The 20,692-nt window shown below is 40.7% G+C and overlaps 1 protein-coding gene across 1 annotated transcript in view; it reads left to right on the top strand.

Moving 5' to 3' along the window:
* Positions 1-20,692, top strand: part of dcc.S (DCC netrin 1 receptor S homeolog) — a 479,548-nt gene that overhangs the window by 252,829 nt on the left and 206,027 nt on the right. The window contains exon 5 of the mRNA XM_018244588.2: positions 1,357-1,493. Coding sequence (XP_018100077.1) covers positions 1,357-1,493 — 137 coding nt within the window. The remainder of the gene's footprint in view (positions 1-1,356; positions 1,494-20,692) is intronic.

The following is a 20,692-nucleotide window of genomic DNA, read 5'->3' as shown; positions in this document are numbered from 1 at the left end:
TCCAGAGCATAGGGATTAGTGTGCAGGAGATTTTATTAAATCTCTTGCATGTTCCAGTGCTTTGGAACCCATTCTGATGCAACTGGGCAGCATCCCATCCCTAAAATTCTGTCGCCCTAGACCCAGGGCCTTTGTGGCCTCTTCACATATCCAGGCCTGGGAATCGTTGATGTGGGCGAGTGGGTTGCAACGTCTGACTTTAGTTCTGCTCTGCCTTATTTGCCACCATTCCCCACCTTCAGATGACATATACAGGGCTGTATATTACTTCTACTTTTAAAGCATCTATATTTTTTTTCCTTGTTTCCAATAAGAGCCTTGGGGGCAGATATATCAAAGGTCGAGGTGAATTTTTAAATGAAAAAAATTCAAATGTTGAGCTATTTTTTATGTACTTCGACTAGGGAATAGACCAAATTCTATTCGAATTTGAAAAAATTCGAATATCGAAATTTATCATTTACTGTCTCTTTAAAAATTCGACTTCAACCATTCGCCATCTAAAACCTGACGAATTGCTGTTTTAGCCTATGGGGGACCTCCTAGAACCTATTTGGAGTCAATTGGTGGACTTTGAAAAATGAAAGTTTTTTTTTGGAAAAACTTTGAATCAAATTCAATCGAATGCTCTATTCCTTCAGTTCATAAGACTCGCATTCGGCCGAATATGGACCTATTCGATCAAAAACGGACCTATTCGATCAAAAAAAAACCTTTGACCTTTTTAATTTCGGTTGGTCTTTTTGAATTCTAATTTAGAAATTTTTTCAATTGAAATCCGACCCTTGGGGGCATATTTATCAAGGGTCGAATTTCCAATTGAAATAGCGCATTAGATCGAATTCGATTCAAAGTTTTTCCAAAAAAAAAAAAACTGAAATTTTTCAAAGTCCACCAATTGAGTCCAAAAAGGTTCTAGGAGGTCCCCCATAGGCTAAAACAGCAATTTGGCAGGTTTTAGATGGTGAATGATCGAAGTCAAATTTTTAAAGAGACAGTACATGATAAATTTCGATATTCAATTTTTTTTGAATTTTTTCAAATTCAAATAGAATTTGGTCTATTCCCTAGTAGAAGTGCACAAAAAATAGCTTGAAATATGATTTTTTTTTCATTGAAAATTCACCTTGACCGTTGATAAATCTGCCCCTTGATAAATAAGCCCCTTAATCTTCATATAATAAGAACAATAAGCCCATTAGACTATTCCTGAATCAAATGTTTTGTGAATCAAGTGCAAGAAGACATTTTATTTATTTATCTGTTTTTAAAAATAATTTGGGGAAAGAATGCCATGATAACACACCAATGAGCAAAATGCCCCTAACATGAATCTATCTCCTTTTTATATTGAAGGACAAGGAAATACTCTGTGCTGGGAGGCAGCAATCTACTCATTTCCAATGTAACAGATGACGACGCGGGGACGTACACGTGTGTGGCTACCTACAAGAATGAAAACACCAGTTTTTCTGCAGATCTCACTGTTATGGGTAAGTGCTCTGGGCTGATGTTAAATGTTCAGTGTGCGGCCTAATGTATGATACCTATTAATTTGTATTTAAAAGGCACTTAGTGTTTACACCCCGCTGGCTGTGTTATAGTTCAGAGATATTTTTCTTGCTCTTGAAGGGACTGGAAAAATAGATTCCTTCCTCGCATTTAATCCTTAATGTTCAACATCAGTGATTTTCTAATGTTTATTTGCACCCCTTATTAACTCCTGTCATCATTTACATCTATGCAACCTTATTTTGCCATTTTTTTTGATTGCTGGTATTTAAAAAAAGATAGTGCATGATTTATCTCGGATGGCGTGGAATTGTCTGCCGTGGAATAATTTGAAATACAGTTCAAGAGTAGGAATATTTTATGGTTAAAGGGGAACTCTGGCTTCCAAAACAAAATTTGATAAAGAGGCCAACATAACACAGAAACCCCTAATATCCCCATCACAGTTACCTGTTTCTTCAAAAAGTAGGAATAAATGGCATTTTCTATGCCTGAAATCCAGCTCTTTAATATCTTTCTGCATCATTAGAAATCCTGACAGGGAATGAGGGAATAAACGCTGATGTTACAAATTGTAACAACTTCTCCACAGCTTACAGACAGCATGCAGAAACTACATAACCCACAATGCATTGCACTGGGATGTTCCTTTCCTTATTGAAATCACGTGTGCAGGGAATTGTGGGGTTTGGAGGATGCAGGCTGAGGACAGATGGCGGTTGATACAAAGTAACAGTAGGTAGCCAGCTCAGCAAAGTAGTCAGACAGATCAGCAGGAGAGCAGGGGGCTAGGTCAGAAACCATTAAAAATCATGAAAAGTCTGTATATTTTTTATTTGATGTATATTGCAAAGTTGCTTGAAATTATGTTTACTTTTCAAAAAGCTTAAGTTATGTTTTTGTGGAGTTCCTCTTTAAAATGTTAATGATGTTGGCTACAACAACATAGTGCATATATTGCGTGTTTAGCCCAGATTTCTATCAATTAGTACTTATAGATGTGTCTATGAAGGTTTTCATTCATCCAGGCCATGATATATCTAGTAGAAGTAAAGCTAGAGAGGGGGTCCCCCATTCAAATGTAAAAAAGTGGGAGAACAACACAGGCTTGCAGAATGTTCCTCGGAGTGACAAATATGGTTTCTGGCTGGCTATTGGAAACATCTATGAGGACTTGCCTACAGGAGGCTCTGGTTTTTATATAACCAAAACTTGCCTTTAGGCCAGGAATTCAAAAATAAGCACCTGCTTTGAAGACACTGGTGCAACATTCAAGGGGTTGGTAAACAATATTTTGCTCACAAGCCACTTGTTCTGGATCACTGTTCTAAAGTGCTAAACTGAAGAAGCTGCTCGGACGAGCAGTGAAATGTCTTTTATGATTACTCAACAAGTTCAGTTGCTCTAGGTTTACTCTAGGATATACTTGTAGATTCACTTGGGGCATCCCACTTAGGGGTGCTCAAGGATTCTGGACACAAAATGCTCTTTGGTCCCTTTTTATCAACAAGTGCTGCCGCTGTTCCTTGATTGTAGTCAGATTTTACAAAACAAGGTTCCAAGAGCACCTACAAGGGCAAGGGAGGCTTTATTCAGGCCAGGCACATGGGGGCAGTTAATGATTATGCAGAGAATAGCCAAAATCCTGTTAAATTCCAAACAAGAACAAAGATGGAACTGACAGAAAGGAAGTGTAACGGTCGGCACCCAACACTAGAACAAATGCCAAGCACCCTGGTCTCTGCTCGTGCTTCACCTGTATGTGACCACCTTTGGCCTCGGGAGGAGCCCTCAGCTACTTGGATGCCACCAGGACTTAAACGAGAGGTGCAAGGCGAGAGGTTCTGGATAAGCAGAGGGGTAAGTCTGTAGAGCAAAGTCTTTGGGCAGAAGGTCGTAGTACAAGGCGTTAGGCAATAGAGTAGTCAGATCAGGCCGGGTCGAGGCAGGCAGAGAATAAACGTAGTCAGGCAGGCAAGGGTCAAACCAGGAAGTCAATCAGAGGGTTAAGCAGAAGAGGTAGTCGGTATTCAGGCAAGGGTCAGGATCCAGAGGTCAGAATAGTCAAAAGCCAGGCAGGGGTCACAACAAGAATCAAACAGGTTCAAAACAGGAATAGCAAAAGCTCAGGAAGCACCAAGAACAAACTCCTATAATGGGCAATGTGATAAAAGAAAATGTACCTTTAAGAACTTTTAAATTTCGCGCCATTGCGCGCTGACGTCATACGCCAGCGCCTTTAAGACGCAAGGAGGCGTGCCGCGCGCACCCTAGGAACCGCCGCAGATCATCATGGCGGGCATCCCCGCTTGGAGTGTGGCGGGCGTCCCCCCTGACCCCCACCGGGGTAAGACTTCGTTACAGGAAGGCAGGACCCAGAAGCACACGTATCATTGAGCTAGGAATAGTGATAGGCAAATTTACGTCTCGTTTTTGATGCTGGCGTCAATTTTTTTTGACGCCGGCGCCTGGCGAATAAATTTGCCCATCACTAGCTAGGAATAAAGGAGCCAGGAACAGGAAACAAAAATAAGAATGGCGCAAAGGCATGAAAAGGCATTTAATTAAATGACTTTCACTTTGATGATGTCAGAGCTTGAACCTCATCGGGCCCTCCAGAGAATCTGAATAGATGTAGGTAGTGCTAAATTGAATACATGTCATATAGACCAGTGATGGAAATGAGAAAGAACAACAGGATTTTGGTACTCTGGAAAGCCAGTCCAATCCTGCACATGATCCACTAGGGGCAAAATGTCTCTTATAGAATAGGTGCAATACACAACAGGAATCCTGCTCTAGGCGTATATGAACTCTGTCCTAAGATTGGTGCTATCAACATTTTATCATAAGGGAGAAGGGTGAAGCATTAAGATTGTAGTGGTTCAATTCTTCCAATTTACTATTAAAATGTGAACCCGGCGTTGCTTACTGTAATTAAGAAACATTGTGTAGACTTGGGTATTCCATTGATTGTACTCTCTGTAAGTATATACTGTATATATATATATATATATATATATATATATATATATATATATATATATATATATATATATATATATATATATATATATATATATATATATATATATATATATATATATAAAAATAGTCCAATATGTTCAGCACACCACTACATGAATAAACGTGAACACATGACCCAGGTGCTACCATCCAGATGCTGCATACAAAAATCCAAAAGAATGAGGTGCACACTGGGAAACTTTTGTAAAGATAAAAAATCAAAATTTTTATTAAATACACGTTTAAAAGCAGGTCAACGTTTCGGTCTTTTCCTAAGACCTTTATCAAGACCCATAGGCTTTTAAACATGTATTTAATAAAAATTTAGATTTTTTATCTTTACAAAAGTTTCCCAGTGTGCACCTCATTCTTTTGGATTTATATATATATATATATATATATATATATATATATATATATATATATATATATATATATATATATATATATATATATATATATATATACACACACACACACACACACACAGTATGTGGGGGATTCAGTTGGTTGTCCGTGAAGCTGGACAGAGGACAGAGAAAGAGAAAGACAGGTTCTGCTTATGGAGCAGATAACTTCATTATCATTAACAGGAACATATTCAGCACTTAAGAGCCCAGCTAAACTCTTCGGAAATCCTATTTACTTAATTTTCTTCCTTCTCCTGTTGTTATGAAATTGTTCAAATGCATGATTAAATGGAGCAGAAAACATTCACAAATGCAATGTTCCTGTATCCATTTATGATTCTCTACTGCCATTTATTATGAGCAAAATGTAACATTAACATACTTTCCATAAACTATCGCACTCAGACAACTTGCTTCTTTGTGTGCACTGATCATTAATTTTGTATCAATACACCTAAATGGGTGCTGCCATATCTTTAAGCTTATCTTAGAAATTTTCCATAGACCACAGTACCTACAACACCATATTAATATAGCCTCTAGGGCCCACGTTGTGGTTATATTCTCTGAAGCAGGGATCTCTAACGTTCTTTACCAGTGAGCAACATTCAGATGTAAAAAGAGTTGGGAAGCAACGCAAATATAAAACAATTTCCTGGGTGGTGCAAGATTTGTGTTGTTGTTGTTGTTATTGGCCATTTGGTAGCTCTTATGTGGACTAAGCCTACAGTAGGTTCTATTTTTAGGCAACTTAAACTTGCCTCCATACATATACATACAGCTATAATTTTTGGTTGGCAGATTCAACTTTTTTTTTTTTTTGTACCATTTGCTTTACTTATTTTGTTTCCTTATTTACTGTAACTGATGTATTTAGGAAAGGTCAAAATAGTTCCACTTTAATTGTAAGTCAATTACAGGGCCAGTAAATCTGCTCATAAATTCAGGGTATAATTGTGTAAATGTGTTCCCCTAATTAGTGAATTAAACGGTGGTTGACATTTTATTTTTAGAATGCCTGATGCTATAATGCAGTTATTTCCTTAATAATAAGCCTAAACAGAATGTATCTGTTTCAGTCTCCCATTATAAAAAAAAAGATTAATTATTTCTAAGGAAATGAATCCACTAATATCAAGCCACCCTAAATATGTAAATAGTAAAATAATTAAGCAGGAAGGGGTGAGACCCTTAATATCAGAAGGGGGTCAGCTGGTTGATGAGAATAGAAAAATGCAGAGATTCTGAACTGTTATTATTCGTCTGTCTACACAAAAGAGGAACCAGTTAATGAAGGTTTCCTTTTTAATAGTCCCAATTCTAGTAATACAACATGGTTCACGCATGTGGAAATTTAAAAGAGACTAGAACATGTTAAGATAAACATTGCCAAACTGCTTTACTTAATTTTTTAGGATTCATTGAGGTTTGGCACCATGCCAAGAGACTAGTTAATTGCTAATGTGGTGCCACTATTCAATAAGGGATCCCGTTCTCACCCTCACAACTATAGGCCAGTTAGTCTGACATCAGTGGTAGAAAAACTTTTCAAAGGGGTATTAAGGGATAAGATACCAGACTTCATTGCAATTGAGTTTGTGCCAGCATGGTTTTATCTGCAATAGATATTGCCAGACTAACTTAATTTCTTTTTATGAGAAGGTGAGCAGGGACCTTGATTCTGGAATGGCAGTGGATGTGATTTACTTAGACTTTGCTAAAGCATTTAATATAGTGCCCTGGACTGGTCATAGCGGCAGGATTCCTCCAGCGAATTGTGTCAATAGGCTCACCAGCCTTTGCACCCAGTAAATCAGCTGCAAACACCGTTTTGGTGGGAAGCGATGCAATCCAAATTTTGATAATGCTAGACACAATTTTCATTCACTTTGGGGCATAACACCAGTGCAGTTATGTCCATTTTGGTGCAATGGACGTGGGACACACTGCTTTATTGGCAATTGACACAACAATTTGCCACGTGCAAATGTAAATCGGAAGAGTAATTACTTTTCTATTCTAGATCCGCATAAACTACTGCCTATTAAGGACAATATAAACACCACTCATAAAGTGCATTATTACTTTAATTGGATACATATTTTTCTGAACATTTGTTCAAATACAACATTTCTTTCTCAGCTGCATTCCAGTACTCAACCGTCACATGTATAATGGATTCTAAATTTGTTTGACCGTATTTGAGAATGAGTTGATATGATCACTCTACCAAGGTCTTAGCATTAAAAATCTGGACATCTCATTAAAAAATGAAATCATTGTGGGCTTCATGCTGGGAAAACAAACTTGCTAACTGTACACTATGCAGATTGCACCTCGTATGCCTGTGAAATAATTTAGTCTTTAGTAGGAATTTAAAAAAAAAAAATGTAATGCAAAGAAAACATTGTAATGTAAGAATGTATGTATTTTGGATACTTTCTTGCCATCTGGACTCCATGCAAGGTCAAAGAAGAACTGTCTATAGGGGATGCAAAGAGGGATGGCTTCAGAAGTAAAAGTAAATTTGAAGTTGAATTTCAAGAAAGACAAACTCATTGGACATAAAACTATAATCAAAGGCATTTGGGGAGATTGGTCGTAGCAAAGACGAGGCGATTAGGCAACCAAATCTTCCCAAAACGCCCAGTGTGGCCTTACCCTAAGAAAATAAGACATTTGCACCACAAACATTCAGTGACATTTTTCTTTATTCATTCCTTCATCATTTACTGTCGGTGGTAGTATTGGTTTACACTGGTCCTCATTAAAGATTGAAAAAAAGCAAGGAGGAAACAATAAAACAAAATGAATTGTGTATTTCAGAGATCAAACCAAAGAATAGCATTTATGCTATGCTGGATGTTTTATCTCCATAAATGCCATTCCGAATCAGAAAAAAATACATATGCAACCCTGTAATTTCAAAACATAAAGGAAACATACTTGTAGTTCTCTGCATTATTTATTTCTGCTTTTTTTTTTAATAGGAAAGTACAACTACAATACACGCCCCCCTGAAACACAAAAGAGTGCTTTTTTTGGTTAATATTTACAGATAAATACATCAAGATTTTCATAAAATAACGGAATAAAAGTTTTCCCCGCTAAGTAAATTTCCACTGTGCATTTAAATTCTGCTATACAGTAAAAGTGTTGACATACCTGTATGTCATACGATGCCCTTTTATTTTGGTGCTCAGTGGGTACTCCATATTGGCAGGTCCAGGCTGTAATCCTTTATAACATATTTTGCACCTATTTGAGCCTCAGCCATGGGTTGAAAAATACATTGAAAAATCGCATTTCTAATATTAAAATGCATTGCAATAGACCAAAAGTAAATAAATGTAAAAACAAATCCCCATTTTAAGCTTCCGGTTGGTTTTCTGAAGAAATGTATATTTAGAGGTGCTTTGGGTAAATCCGGTCTACCATTTAATCGAGCAAACAGCTTCTTATTAATGTGACATGGACTATGATCATTTTAGTTGGCCTCATCTCCTAAATGGTTACTAATCATGTGGGTCTTAGTTATTTTTATTCCCTTAGCTACAAATAATATAATAAATGTACATCTTAACAGCCCTTCACTAGCAATAAGCCGCAGACTAAGAGCGATGTTGTTGTTATTGTTCAGTGCTTAGTAGGCTGCAAGGCTGGGAAGTTGGAGGCTACAACAGACAATACCTGCTGACAAAGCAAGGTGGAATCACTCTGAAGAATGGTTGCAAACTGTGCAAGTTCCAGGAAAAGAAATCATTTGTGTATTTTAAATAATACATAGAGCAATACAGATGCACAAGATTTAAGAATAAAGACGTGTTTCTGGAAAACAAGGGTAGATAAAATCACCATTAAAACAGTTCTTTAAGAGACTGCCTAAAAGTGCCATGGTGCTCCCCATAGCTGGGTCCCCATTCTTTATTACTCGACCCATTGCAAAAACAGACTTTGAAGGTCCAAACTGTTTATATAATGTAGAACTCTGCAAACTGCCTCTATTGTCTCTGGTTGGACAACCTCTAAAGCAGGGGTCCCCAACCTTTTTTACCTGTGAGCCACATTCAAATGTAAAAAGAGTTGGGGAGCAACACAAGCACGAAAAAGTCCCTTGGGGCATCAAATAGGGTCTGTGATTGGCTGTTTGGTAGCCCCTTTGTGGACTGGCAGCCTACAAGAGGCTCTACTTGGCACTATACTTAGTTTATATGCAATTAAAACTTGCTTTCAAGCTTGGAATTCAAAAATAAGCACCTGCTTTGAGGACCCTGAGAGCAACATCCAAGGGGTTGAAGAGCAACATGTTGCTCACGAGCTTCTGGTTGGGGATCACTGCTCTAAAGAGAGCTTATTGAGACCTAATGCACAATGGCCTTGTAGAAGCAGGTTTGATTTGTGATATTATGAAATATTTAAAAGAGTATGACTTCCAAAAAAATTAATATTCCATAATATCTATACATATGATATGATGATCTGTTGATTACCCTTGATGTGGATGGATTAAAAAGCAGATTCAGGACAGTTCAAGTGCACAGTTGAGCACAATGATTATTTTAGCAATGATTACATCAAAATAGCTCTTAGTACCAAGTTAATCCACAAACTGGACTGAATTACATCAGTCAGGAAGAATTTTTTCTCCTCTCTGAGGCAAATTGGAAAGCTTTTGATGTTTGGGATTTTTTTTAGCCTTCCTCTGGATTGTTTTATATAGACATGTGTTACTATGTTTTTGTTTTAGTTCAGGTCTTTCGTTGGTGGTCTTTTCATTGGAACAACTGGGTCCTGTAGTTATGGGTACAGGAAAATATTTGATGTATCAGTCATTCGTACATGGTTTCAAGAATGTCAGCAAAAAAAAAATAAGTTTTTATCCCAAATGTCAGCCTAAATGATCTAGTTGTATTTAGATTTCCATCTTGGAGTCAGGAAGGATTTTTGGATTTTTCCCCTTTTGAGGAAAATTGTAAAGGCTTCTGGTTTTTTGCCTTCCTCTGGATTGTTCTATATAGACATGTTCCTCTTTCAACCTTAGTTACTATGTTGTTGTTTCAGTGCAGGCCTTTCCTTGATGGTCTAAACTTTGGTCAGAGTCCTTTGTCTCTAGGGATGCACCGAATCCACTATTTTGGATTTGGCTGAACCCCTGAATCCTTTGCAAAGATTCGGACGAATATCAAACAGAATCCGAATCTTATTTTGCATATGCAAATTAGGGGTGGGAAGGGGAAAACATTTTTTACTTCCTTGTTTTGTGACAAAAAGTCACGCAATTTCCCTCCCTGCCCCTAGTTTGCATATGCAATCCTGGATTCGGTGCATCCATATTTATCTCATAACAAAGTTATGGATAAAGGAGATGTATGATGTATCAGTCATCCACACATGGTTTCAAGAATATTTAGATCAGCAAAAATATTTCAACCAAAATGTCACCCTAAATGACCATCAAGCTGAACTTCTAGTTGTATCTAAAGGACAGATCGGAACTCTTCTAAAATCCTAACCATAGATTGGGAACCACTGTATTGTCTTATTCCATTGTCATTTACTATGAATATATCAGGAAGAATCTTAGTAACATCATTAGTCGATTCATGCACAGCTGTGCACAGTGATTTACATAGGGCAGCCTATTGTCAGCTAATGTGTCTAGATCAAGAAGAAACCCCAGTGACACCCACATAATACTTGATGAGTCATTTGTGTATCAAGCAGGCTATGGACAATTAAAGTTTCCGAATCAGGGGGGGCGGAGCCGCATGCCGAACCGATAAGCCGCACAGCAGAGGAGCTCCGCTTGTCATTTACCCTGTACAGCCCATAACTGACCCGAAATCCGTAAAATCGGTGGTCTGACTGGATCGCTGGACGCTGTAGCACGCAAGGTATCGCAGATGAGGCGGAACACACAGAGCAGCCAGCGGGTGCGCTCCGACACGGCTGCTAAATTGGAGCAGTTCGCCAGAAGCTCTAAGCAAGATGGCGCCCGCACATCCTCCGCTTCCTCTCCTTCTCCGGAGAAATCTGCCTCCAGGGGGATAGCCAACGCTGCTAGCGCGGGCTCCCCATTAGCGCATAAGATGGCGTCAAGACCTGCGGCGGGTAAGAAAGACCCGGGACCGCTTACAGAGGCCGCGCTGGAGCCTGAGGCCCTGGATAATGGCGCATGTCAAAATGGCGCCCGCATCTCCCCTTCTAAGCAGCATCGTGCACGAGACACGGAGGAAGGAGGACAGGGCACCACGGAACCTACCATGCAGGATGTGCTTGCTGCCATTTCTTCCTGCCAATCTACACTGACAGCAGCCCTTACCACTAAGATAGAGGAAGTGAAGGTGGAAATCTCGCTACTTAAGCATGATGTCCAGAACATTCGAGAAAGAACAAGAGCCTTGGAGGAGTGGGTGGGGGCTGTGGAGGATCGCACTGCTCCCTTGCCTAATGAGATCACCCAGTTACACAAACTGATGAATCAGGCCTCTGATCGCATGGAAGATATGGAAAATCGTCAAAGGCGCTCCAACATCAGGGTGGTAGGCTTGCCTGAAAGAAGTGAGGGGCAGTCTCCTGAACTGTTTGCTGAGCGCTGGCTGAAAGAGATGCTGGGAGATGAGATATTTTCACAACAGTTCGTGGCAGAAAGAGCCCATAGGGTACCCACGAGAGCCCTGCCACCTGGTGCCCCTCCGAGACCCTTCCTTATCAAATTGCTGAATTACCGAGACAGGGACGCGGCTCTGAAAGCTGCTAGAACCAAGGGTGACATCTACTACCAGGGTGCTCGGGTGTCGTTTTATCCGGATTATTCAGCTGCCCTGCAACGCCAACGAAATACCTTTGTTGGAGTAAAGAGACGCCTACGGGATATGGGGATCTCCTACAACATGATTTTCCCGACCAAGCTGCGGGTTGCGGATGGCGGCAAAGTGCAGCTCTTTGTTCATCCCGGCAATGTCCAACATTGGTTGGACGCCCATCCTAGGGCAAACCAGCGGAGCCCGCCTAGGCCGCACGATAGTCCTCCTCGTCAGCCTTGATGGAACGAAGGCCCATCCCGACCGGAGGGTGCTGTGAGTAAATTGCTTTGATGTTCCCAGTGCCTGGATCTGATTAGGCCCATACTACTTGGAGATGGTTCCCCTGTTAGTTTTTCCTGTCCGTGACTGAGGGGCCTCTGGGGATCTCTCATTCCCTAACAAATTATGCCTAAGATGACCACTACCCCTTTCTATACGCTACTATTGTCCGAGGGTTGGTACTTTGTACTTCACGGAGCGAATCTCTGACTGTTGATTATTCTGTTTTGATACGTTTCTAAAGACCCTTTAAGATTTCTGAAGGGAATTGAATACTGCAGTTTCACGGGACTTAGTGAATACTGATGGACTAATTGTTGGGTACAGTTGTGAGCTCTCACTCGATACAGTTTTTTTGGGGAATGATGTATCTCCTATTCTGTTTGTGGCGATTACCGGGTGGGGGGAAAGGTTGGGGATTTGTGGTTATATATGTTCTGTATGTTTGTCTTGGTATTTAACTGCATCCGGTTCCACTTTGCAGTTAAATACCAAGACAAACATACAGAACATATATAACCACAAATCCCCAACCTTTCCCCCCACCCGGTAATCTCCACAAACAGAATAGGAGATACATCATTCCCCAAAAATCTGTATCGAGGGAGAGCTCACAACTGTACCCAACAATTAGTCCATCGGTATTCACTAAGTCCCGTGAAACTGCAGTATTCAATTCCCTTCAGAAATCTTAAAGGGTCTTTAGAAACGTATCAAAACAGAATAATCAACAGTCAGAGATTCGCTCCGTGAAGTACAAAGTACCAACCCTCGGACAATAGTAGCGTATAGAAAGGGGTAGTGGTCATCTTAGGCATAATTTGTTAGGTGGAACCGGATGCAGTTAAATACCAATGTGATGGGAGCAGTGGGTGCTCTCCTCCTTCTCAAGTGTATCTCTTTTCTTGTACATGTCAATGGCGGTACAACTTAAATTCAAGCTCTTGTCCTGGAACATTAGGGGAGTGAATGACAAAGTTAAGCAGTCTGTGATATTAAGCCAGCTTAGGAAATCAGGGGCAGACCTTATCATGTTGCAGTAGACTCATCTGGTGGGACAACGGGTAAGGGCCCTAAAGCGACACTGGGTACTCCACATACTCTAGGGGAGTGGCCATATTAGTGAGGAAATCCCTTAGTTTTAAATTTGATAAGGTAATAACGGATAGACTGGGAAAATATTTGATCCTTAAAGGCCAAGTACACGGTGTCACGTATATATTCATCAATGTGTATCTTCCACCCCCAGCTGATATACAAACTCTTAACGAGATCCTACACAAGGTAGCAACTTTGGGTAGCTTCCCTATGATCTGGGCGGGGGACTTTAACATGGTCCCAGACCCTGTCTTGGATAGACTCTGTCCCATAGCAAGCGACTCCGCTCTAGCGCAATGGTTGGACGCAACCGGCCTCACTGATGTGTGGAGATGGAAAAATCCCCGCAGGCAACAATTCTCTTGTTATACCACCTCCTCTTCAGCATTGTCCAGAATTGATCTTATATTGGTTACTGCAGACTTACTTAGGAAAGTTGATACTATTCATTTTGCTACTCGGGTGTGCTCTGATCATGCCCCTGTGGTGTTAAATCTAGAAGGACGGGATGTAGCTACTGCCTCGCTATGGAGGCTCTCCCCTAAGTGGATCTCTAACCCTAAAGTAGCTGAAGGATACGCCCCATTATTGGACAGTTATTGGCAGGATAACCCTGGGACGGCCCCAGAGAATGTAGTGTGGGATGCGGGGAAAGCTCATACTAGAGGGGAATATGTATCTCTAATCTCGGCAAAGAGGAAAGAGACCGAGCCCGACATTGAGACTGCCAAGGTGGAATTGGCTATGCGGGAGCAGGACCTAATTGCATCTCCCACGGATGAGGTTAAACAAAAGATGGCGGCAGCACAGAGGCACATAGACCTCTTACTTATTGATAAATTCTCCCAGAGTGAACTCTACAGGAAGGCTGCATGGTATGACAGGGGGGATAAGAATGGGAGGCTGTTGGCTCTGCTAGCTAAAGGGGATGTCCCTCATACAGTCATACACAGTGTTGAAGGAGAAGGGGGGGATCTGCTTGTGGATAAGCAGCAGCTAGTTGACAGATTTAGGCAGTACTTCCATAATACGTACGCGGCTCTTCCCCCAATCCCTACTGAACATCTGGTTGATTACTTGGCTCAAATTGACCTCCCTTGTCTCTCACGCCCTATGGCGGCCGAACTAGAGAGGGACATCACAGCTGAAGAGGTAGAGAGCGCTATTGCGGATATGCCACCGGGACGCTCCCCGGGTCCGGATGGCCTTCCTGCCGAATGGTATAAGGCTCATACTAAAATCCTAACTCCCAGACTCACCACGTTGTTTAATGATGTCTCCCAAACCAAGGCACTGCCAGAGTCATGTTATATGGCCCATATCGTCCTGATACCAAAAGAGGGGAAATCGCCAGAATGCTGTGAATCCTATCGTCCCATCTCATTGCTAAATTGTGATGCCAAAATATTTGCGAAGGTCCTAGCTAATAGGGTGAAAATGGTAACTGCTGAGTTAGTGCACCCGGACCAAACTGGTTTCATGCCAAGCAAGGCTACTGATATCAATATTCGGAGGCTGTATAACAACCTGGCTTTAGACCACAGGAACAAGGGCAGCAGAATAGTGGTGTCTATTGACACAGCAAAAGCATTTGACACTATATCATGGGCTTATCTATGGGAGGTTTTGGCTAAATTTGGTTTTGGCCAACGCTTTTTGGACTGGGTCCGGGCATTATACTTAAAACCTAAGGCTAGGGTGCTAGTGAATGGTTTGCTGTCAGATGTGGTGCAGCTGGGGAGGGGGACAAGGCAGGGATGCCCCCTCTCCCCACTACTGTTTGCCCTAGCCATAGAGCCTTTGGCAACGAGACTTAGGGACTCCCCAGACGTGGAAGGTCTGAAAATTGGCAGGATTGAGGAGAAATTATCGTTATATGCCTATGATATGCTTCTCTATTTGGCTAATTCCGGCAGGGCCTTGAGTAAGGCTTTGGAGAGCATTGAGGAGTTTGGGGAATTTTCGGGGTTACGAATCAACCAGTCAAAGTCAGTTATTTTCCCGATTGATCCACTACCCCCTGGGACGCCGGAGAGACTAGGTCAACTGAAGGTGGTACGCTCCTTTAAATATTTGGGAATTGTGATACAGGCAGACTTCAAAAAATTTGAGGAGCATAACTTGACCCCAGTAGTCAAATCTTTGATTGCAAAGACAGAGGTCTGGCAGAATTTGCCTCTTTCTCTCCCTGGCAGGATTAATTTATTTAAAATGGTTTTTCTCCCCAAATTTTTATATTTATTTCACAATTCCCCAATAATGCCCCGGAATCAATGGTTTAAGTATCTTGACTCCATTCTACGTAAGTTTCTCTGGGCGGGAGAACATCCACGGCTGGGCTTTCGAACCCTACAGGCGCCCGCATCTGGTGGCGGCCTAGCTTTGCCCAATCTTAGATCGTATTTTCTAGCGAGCCAACTTACCTATGCGCATTGGTGGACTATTCCTCAGCCCGACAATCCTTCCACTATGCTTGAGGCAGTGACAATGGGTTCTTTAGAAGCTCTAACTAAATTACTGTATAGAGGGTCCTCCTCGCAGTGCTCCATCACTACACCTATGGCCACTGTTGTGGGAGTGTTCCAAAAAGCGCTGAGGATTGCCCAAAAGGCAAGACCTGTGTGGTCCTGTTGGACGCCTCTTTGGGGGAACAGAGATCTCCCACACTTACAGAATCTGCCGGATATCAGCTGCTGGGCCAGTCGGGGGGTTAAAACCTTGAACGATATTGTGGTTAATGGGGAATTGCAGCAGTTCCAGAGCCTACAGGGCACTTACCACTTGCCACATTCCATGTTTTCCGATACCTTCAGCTCAGGCATGCCTTTACCACCCAATTCCCCACTAGACCCATTGCACTGGTTGAGACTACTTTAGAGGTTTATCTGAGGAAGGTGGACCTACGGAAACCTACCTCCCGGTTTTATGTCATACTAGAACAGGCTGGTCCAGATCCTCTCACAAAGATTAGGGATAAGTGGGCTGGGGATATTCCAGGCCTGGAAGAGGAGATGTGGACTGATGCGCTGAAGCAGGTCCCAGATATCACCATATCAGTTAGAGACAGGGATATACAAACCAAGTTTCTAAACAGAGTATACCTTACACCGTATAGACTGGCGAAAATATATCCTATGGTCTCGGACCAATGCAATAAATGCAGCCGGGAGGTAGGCACTGTTATGCATGTTTTCTGGGATTGCCCGAGGATTCAGGGGTTCTGGGTAGAGGTTCTGCAGCACATCTCTCTAGTCTTGGATGTCCCGAGTTTTAGGACCCCCTTAGTCTGTCTCTTGGGCGTTATGGATGATCTGGGTTTGAAAGCTGTAGTCAAACTGTGCTACTTACAGCTTTTGTTTTATGCTAAAAAATCTATTCTCCTACACTGGAAATCAGTGGACCCCCCGACCGTTACCTTCTGGAGGAGACAGGTTAATATTATCCTTCCTTACCAGAAATTGGTTTATGTTGCTAGGGGTTGCCCCAAGAAGTTCAAGGGCATTTGGGGAGCTTGGTTGGAATATGAGGAGACGCACTAGGATTGTGTTGCATATGTGACGATATTCTGACTGCTGGTTCTACTTCCACTATGTATGTCTTATTATTATTTTCGTGTCTGTGTATGTATGTTTGTTTTGAAAATGCAAAAATAAAAACTTTAAAAAAAAAAAAAGTTTCCGAATCAGACAAAACCTTGGTGACTTAGTTGTAACAGTTAAAACACACCTAACATTAAAACATTAGAACACTGAGAGATTGAGGCCATCCTGGAGAGCAATGACTACTGGCTTGGGTATACAATATTTTATGTTTGTATCATTAGTGTCAGTAAAGATCAAACTCTTAGTGACAGAGATGGAAATGCCTTTGATTAAAGAATACCATTGAGCATGTCGGCTAATTTGGCTGAAATTTAGACTGTTGCTTTCAACACAGCATAAACTGACAGAAGACAGTGCAGCTTGCCAGCTTTCCATTAGAATCCAACAGTGCATAGTAAGCAGAATGTAACTGACAAGACATAAACCACAGTCTATCTTAATTGTCTGTTCCAAGTGATAGTTGTGGGATTCAAGTTAAAAAGATTATGGAACACTGACGGATGGAGAGTGTTAATGGAATGGAAAAAAAAACACTGACACATGACCATTGACATTACTGCCATCCGGTTTTTAAGTGCCCAATGCTTTTTTAGACAGTTATTATTATTATCAAGTATTTTTAGAGCGCCAACATATCGCCCAGTGCTGTAAAATGAATGTGCTTATACAAAGAAATCCCATGAATTACATATATATAACACACAGAGTTACATAACAACCAGTACTGGTACAAAAGGTGAGGGGAAATATTGTAAATCTAGAGATATAGTTCTCTTTAACTATATGACCCATAGAGACCAGTAGTCACTAAGGAGCTCCCAATTCTTTGCATACAATTCGTAAGAGCAATTTGTTAATGAAGAAAGGACATGGATATTTTGAGACATTTGAAATTTTCTGTAACTGGTGTATATGAGGGCTCCCAAGGCTTTCAAAGCAGAAAGGTTGGGACTGAAAATGTGAGAAAAATTAAATGCCCCTTGACTTTAGCTCTTAGGAGCTCACAAATAGTAAAGTGTTGTGTCATTGTATGCCCTAATAGTAATAGTAAAATGTTGTGTAGTATAACCCTAATTTGGTTACTGTCTCTTTAATTAGCAATTAACCATTGGTAATCCAGGGCCCTGAGTCCCTTTCACATATGAAAATTACTGGGAACTGGGATTTACAGCTCAGTGCCTCCACCTGAGGCGCACATGTCAGGGGGTTTCCACTAGGAAAAATAAAACAAATACACAATAAAACATATATAAACATTATGTAAACTGTATTTAGTAACTGTAAATGCAAATCACACAATATCACTTTACTCTGGGGAACCTGTGTGGACTATTAACCCCTAGAACATTCTCTCAATGCCACAGTCCCACACTCCACTTCGGGTGGATAAATGTAGAATAAATCTGGTCAGTTCAATGTCTCTTTCCCAAGAGCTCTTATGTTCCCAGGTAGTGCTACCTACCCCTAGGTACCTTTCCCTTTGAAAGTAGCAACCCTTCCCATGTGGCAGGTACACAAGCAAGACCTGTCCTCACCCTGGGGAAACACACTGTGGCCAGAGTATCCTCAGGCAGGAGAAACTGGCTGTCACTGATGCTCAAATACTTTATCAAAGCAGAGCAAAACACAGCCCTTTCCTTTTCCTTCCTGGAAAATCCTTTCAAGCAGCACTGTCACACTCCACAGATCTGGATCTCTCTAGCTGGGATCTCTTTATAAGCTCTTTTGGAAACCCTGTATATTTGACTCCACAGTCAGGCACTCCCTCTCTTCCAAGGATGCACTGGGGCTCCCAGCCAATCGGATGGCTCTCCAGCCTGTAACTGCGCTGGATGATGTCACAGACAGAATACCAGGGGAAGGCATGTCTGATCCCCTACATTAACTTTGCAGAACCTTTTCAGTAACCCCCTAATTCTTTTTAGAGTCTACTGTATAAACTGGGCTGTTTAACCTAATAGTTAAATGTGCACCAGAAGGTTTATTGACCATACCGCAAATCCACAGAGGTCACACACTCTTGCATCTAACCACAGTCATTTTCTGTCTAAAACCACTCCCATTTCAACTATAGTCCATAAATCAGAACTTTTATGTAAACAAATAAGCTTTTTCTGGGCAAGGTTCCCCATATTTTTAATGCTGTTTAATGCTGAAAAACTCCTAGTTTGATCCTTAATGAATATTTCCTATAAGTCCGATACACAGTTATCCCAATGTTTCTAACCTTAAACTTAACATGTAATCATTAATGCAGTGACATAAATATTACAACTGTGGGTAACATGGCATAAATAAATTGTACACCAGATGTTTCCCTCAATTACTCTTTTTAGTACCAGGTAATAATTGAACTTAATTCTCACCTAAATTAGTAAAGCTTCGAGTCCCTACAGAGAAAATCTGTTTATATATGGTGTAATATATAACAACAGATTGCTTTCATTAGGCAGTTAAACATATATCCAGCCCTTGAGATTTTCTTTTTTCATAACCTTTCATTTTTTTCTGTTTAGAAATTGATTAAAAATGGTGAAAAAACATTTTCTCTGGAGATTAAGAAAAATTAATATGGAATTGATCTCTGAAATAGAAATGTTCAATGTTATGCAAAATGTGTTTTTCATCATGTGTCCCAATATATATATTTATAAATGGCAACAGAATGTAATATACAGAGCAGAGAACACCATGGTAATGTCTAAATGTGGCCATAGGCATACTGATTTAATCGTTACGAAAACATTTGTATTGTTTGTGTCTTAACACAATTGGTGTCTTAACATCTTAATGTTAATGTTCAATCTTCAGATAGAGCTAAAGAATTGTTTTTGCTTTTACCTATATACTGTATCTGCCGATTCTGCTCGCCCAGTAGAGTGGACGAAAGACCTTTCGTACGACCAATGCTCATGGGAAAGATCGTAATTGTAGCTTGTATGGCCACTACATACTCATTATTCTTTACTGCTGTAAAACATACAGTATAGTTTATTATACTCATGCTGTACAATAACTATATGGGTTATTTATGTTTTACTGGGCCGCAAGTACTTCTAAGTGGAAGACTTTCACTGGAAATAGGGATCCTTGCCTATACTTTACAGTCAGTGTTACACATTCAGAAGGCAGCATTCCCCTGGCATCTGCCAAGATACAACCTCCAGATGATGAAGGCTCAAGGATGATTCATCATTCAGAGCTTCAAAGTCCAACAGCAGCGATTTTTGCACCTCACTTGGCATTGTGCATGGAGATGTTTAGCTTGGGAGCTTCTGCTCTCTGCAAAGATCTCATGTTCCCAAAAAATGAATTCTGTTGGTGAACTACAGTTTAGAAGGAGGGTTTTGCATACCTTTGGTCATATAGTGTATATTAGATAACATAATTGGGTGCAAAATGCAATTATCTATCTAGAATTTCCTTCAATATTTCCCTTAAAACCAGTGATTTTTGAATGTGAGGCAGACACGTGGTCCCTTTAAAGAATGGGAGGAAACTGTAAAATGACATTGGGTACAAGCCCTTAGTGAGAATGGTACAAGGATGACCTCTCTGCACACCAGAAAATCTGAATTTCCAAAGTGAACACCAACTTATAGTGAAATATTAAGTTATTTTCAAGCTGCATTTTTGGTTTGGTACCCATTGTATACTAGGTCGATGTAGGTAGATGATTCAAAGTCTTCCATGAGACAGCTTTTGAATTTTACTATCTACTATCATGTCAGCTGGTTTTCTTTGGTAAGTGCATTGATAGGAATGAATCATGCTCTGTCAAGTTGTCTAGATGGTTCTTTTGCATCCTTGTGTCTCTTTGCATATTCTAGGTACTAATCAAGAGTGGTGTGTCCTTAATACCATTCAAACTCACTCAACCTGATTTATTTTGGCATATTCCATGGAAAGTTTTATAAAACATCACAATTACAAGTGGAACAACTCTATTGTTCTATTG

Source organism: Xenopus laevis, chromosome 1S (assembly GCF_017654675.1).
Source record: "Xenopus laevis strain J_2021 chromosome 1S, Xenopus_laevis_v10.1, whole genome shotgun sequence".
In the NCBI taxonomy this organism is placed as follows: domain Eukaryota; kingdom Metazoa; phylum Chordata; class Amphibia; order Anura; family Pipidae; genus Xenopus; species Xenopus laevis.
The sequence above is the reverse complement of the archived record's forward strand: the minus strand, read 5'-3'. Positions and strand labels throughout refer to the sequence as shown.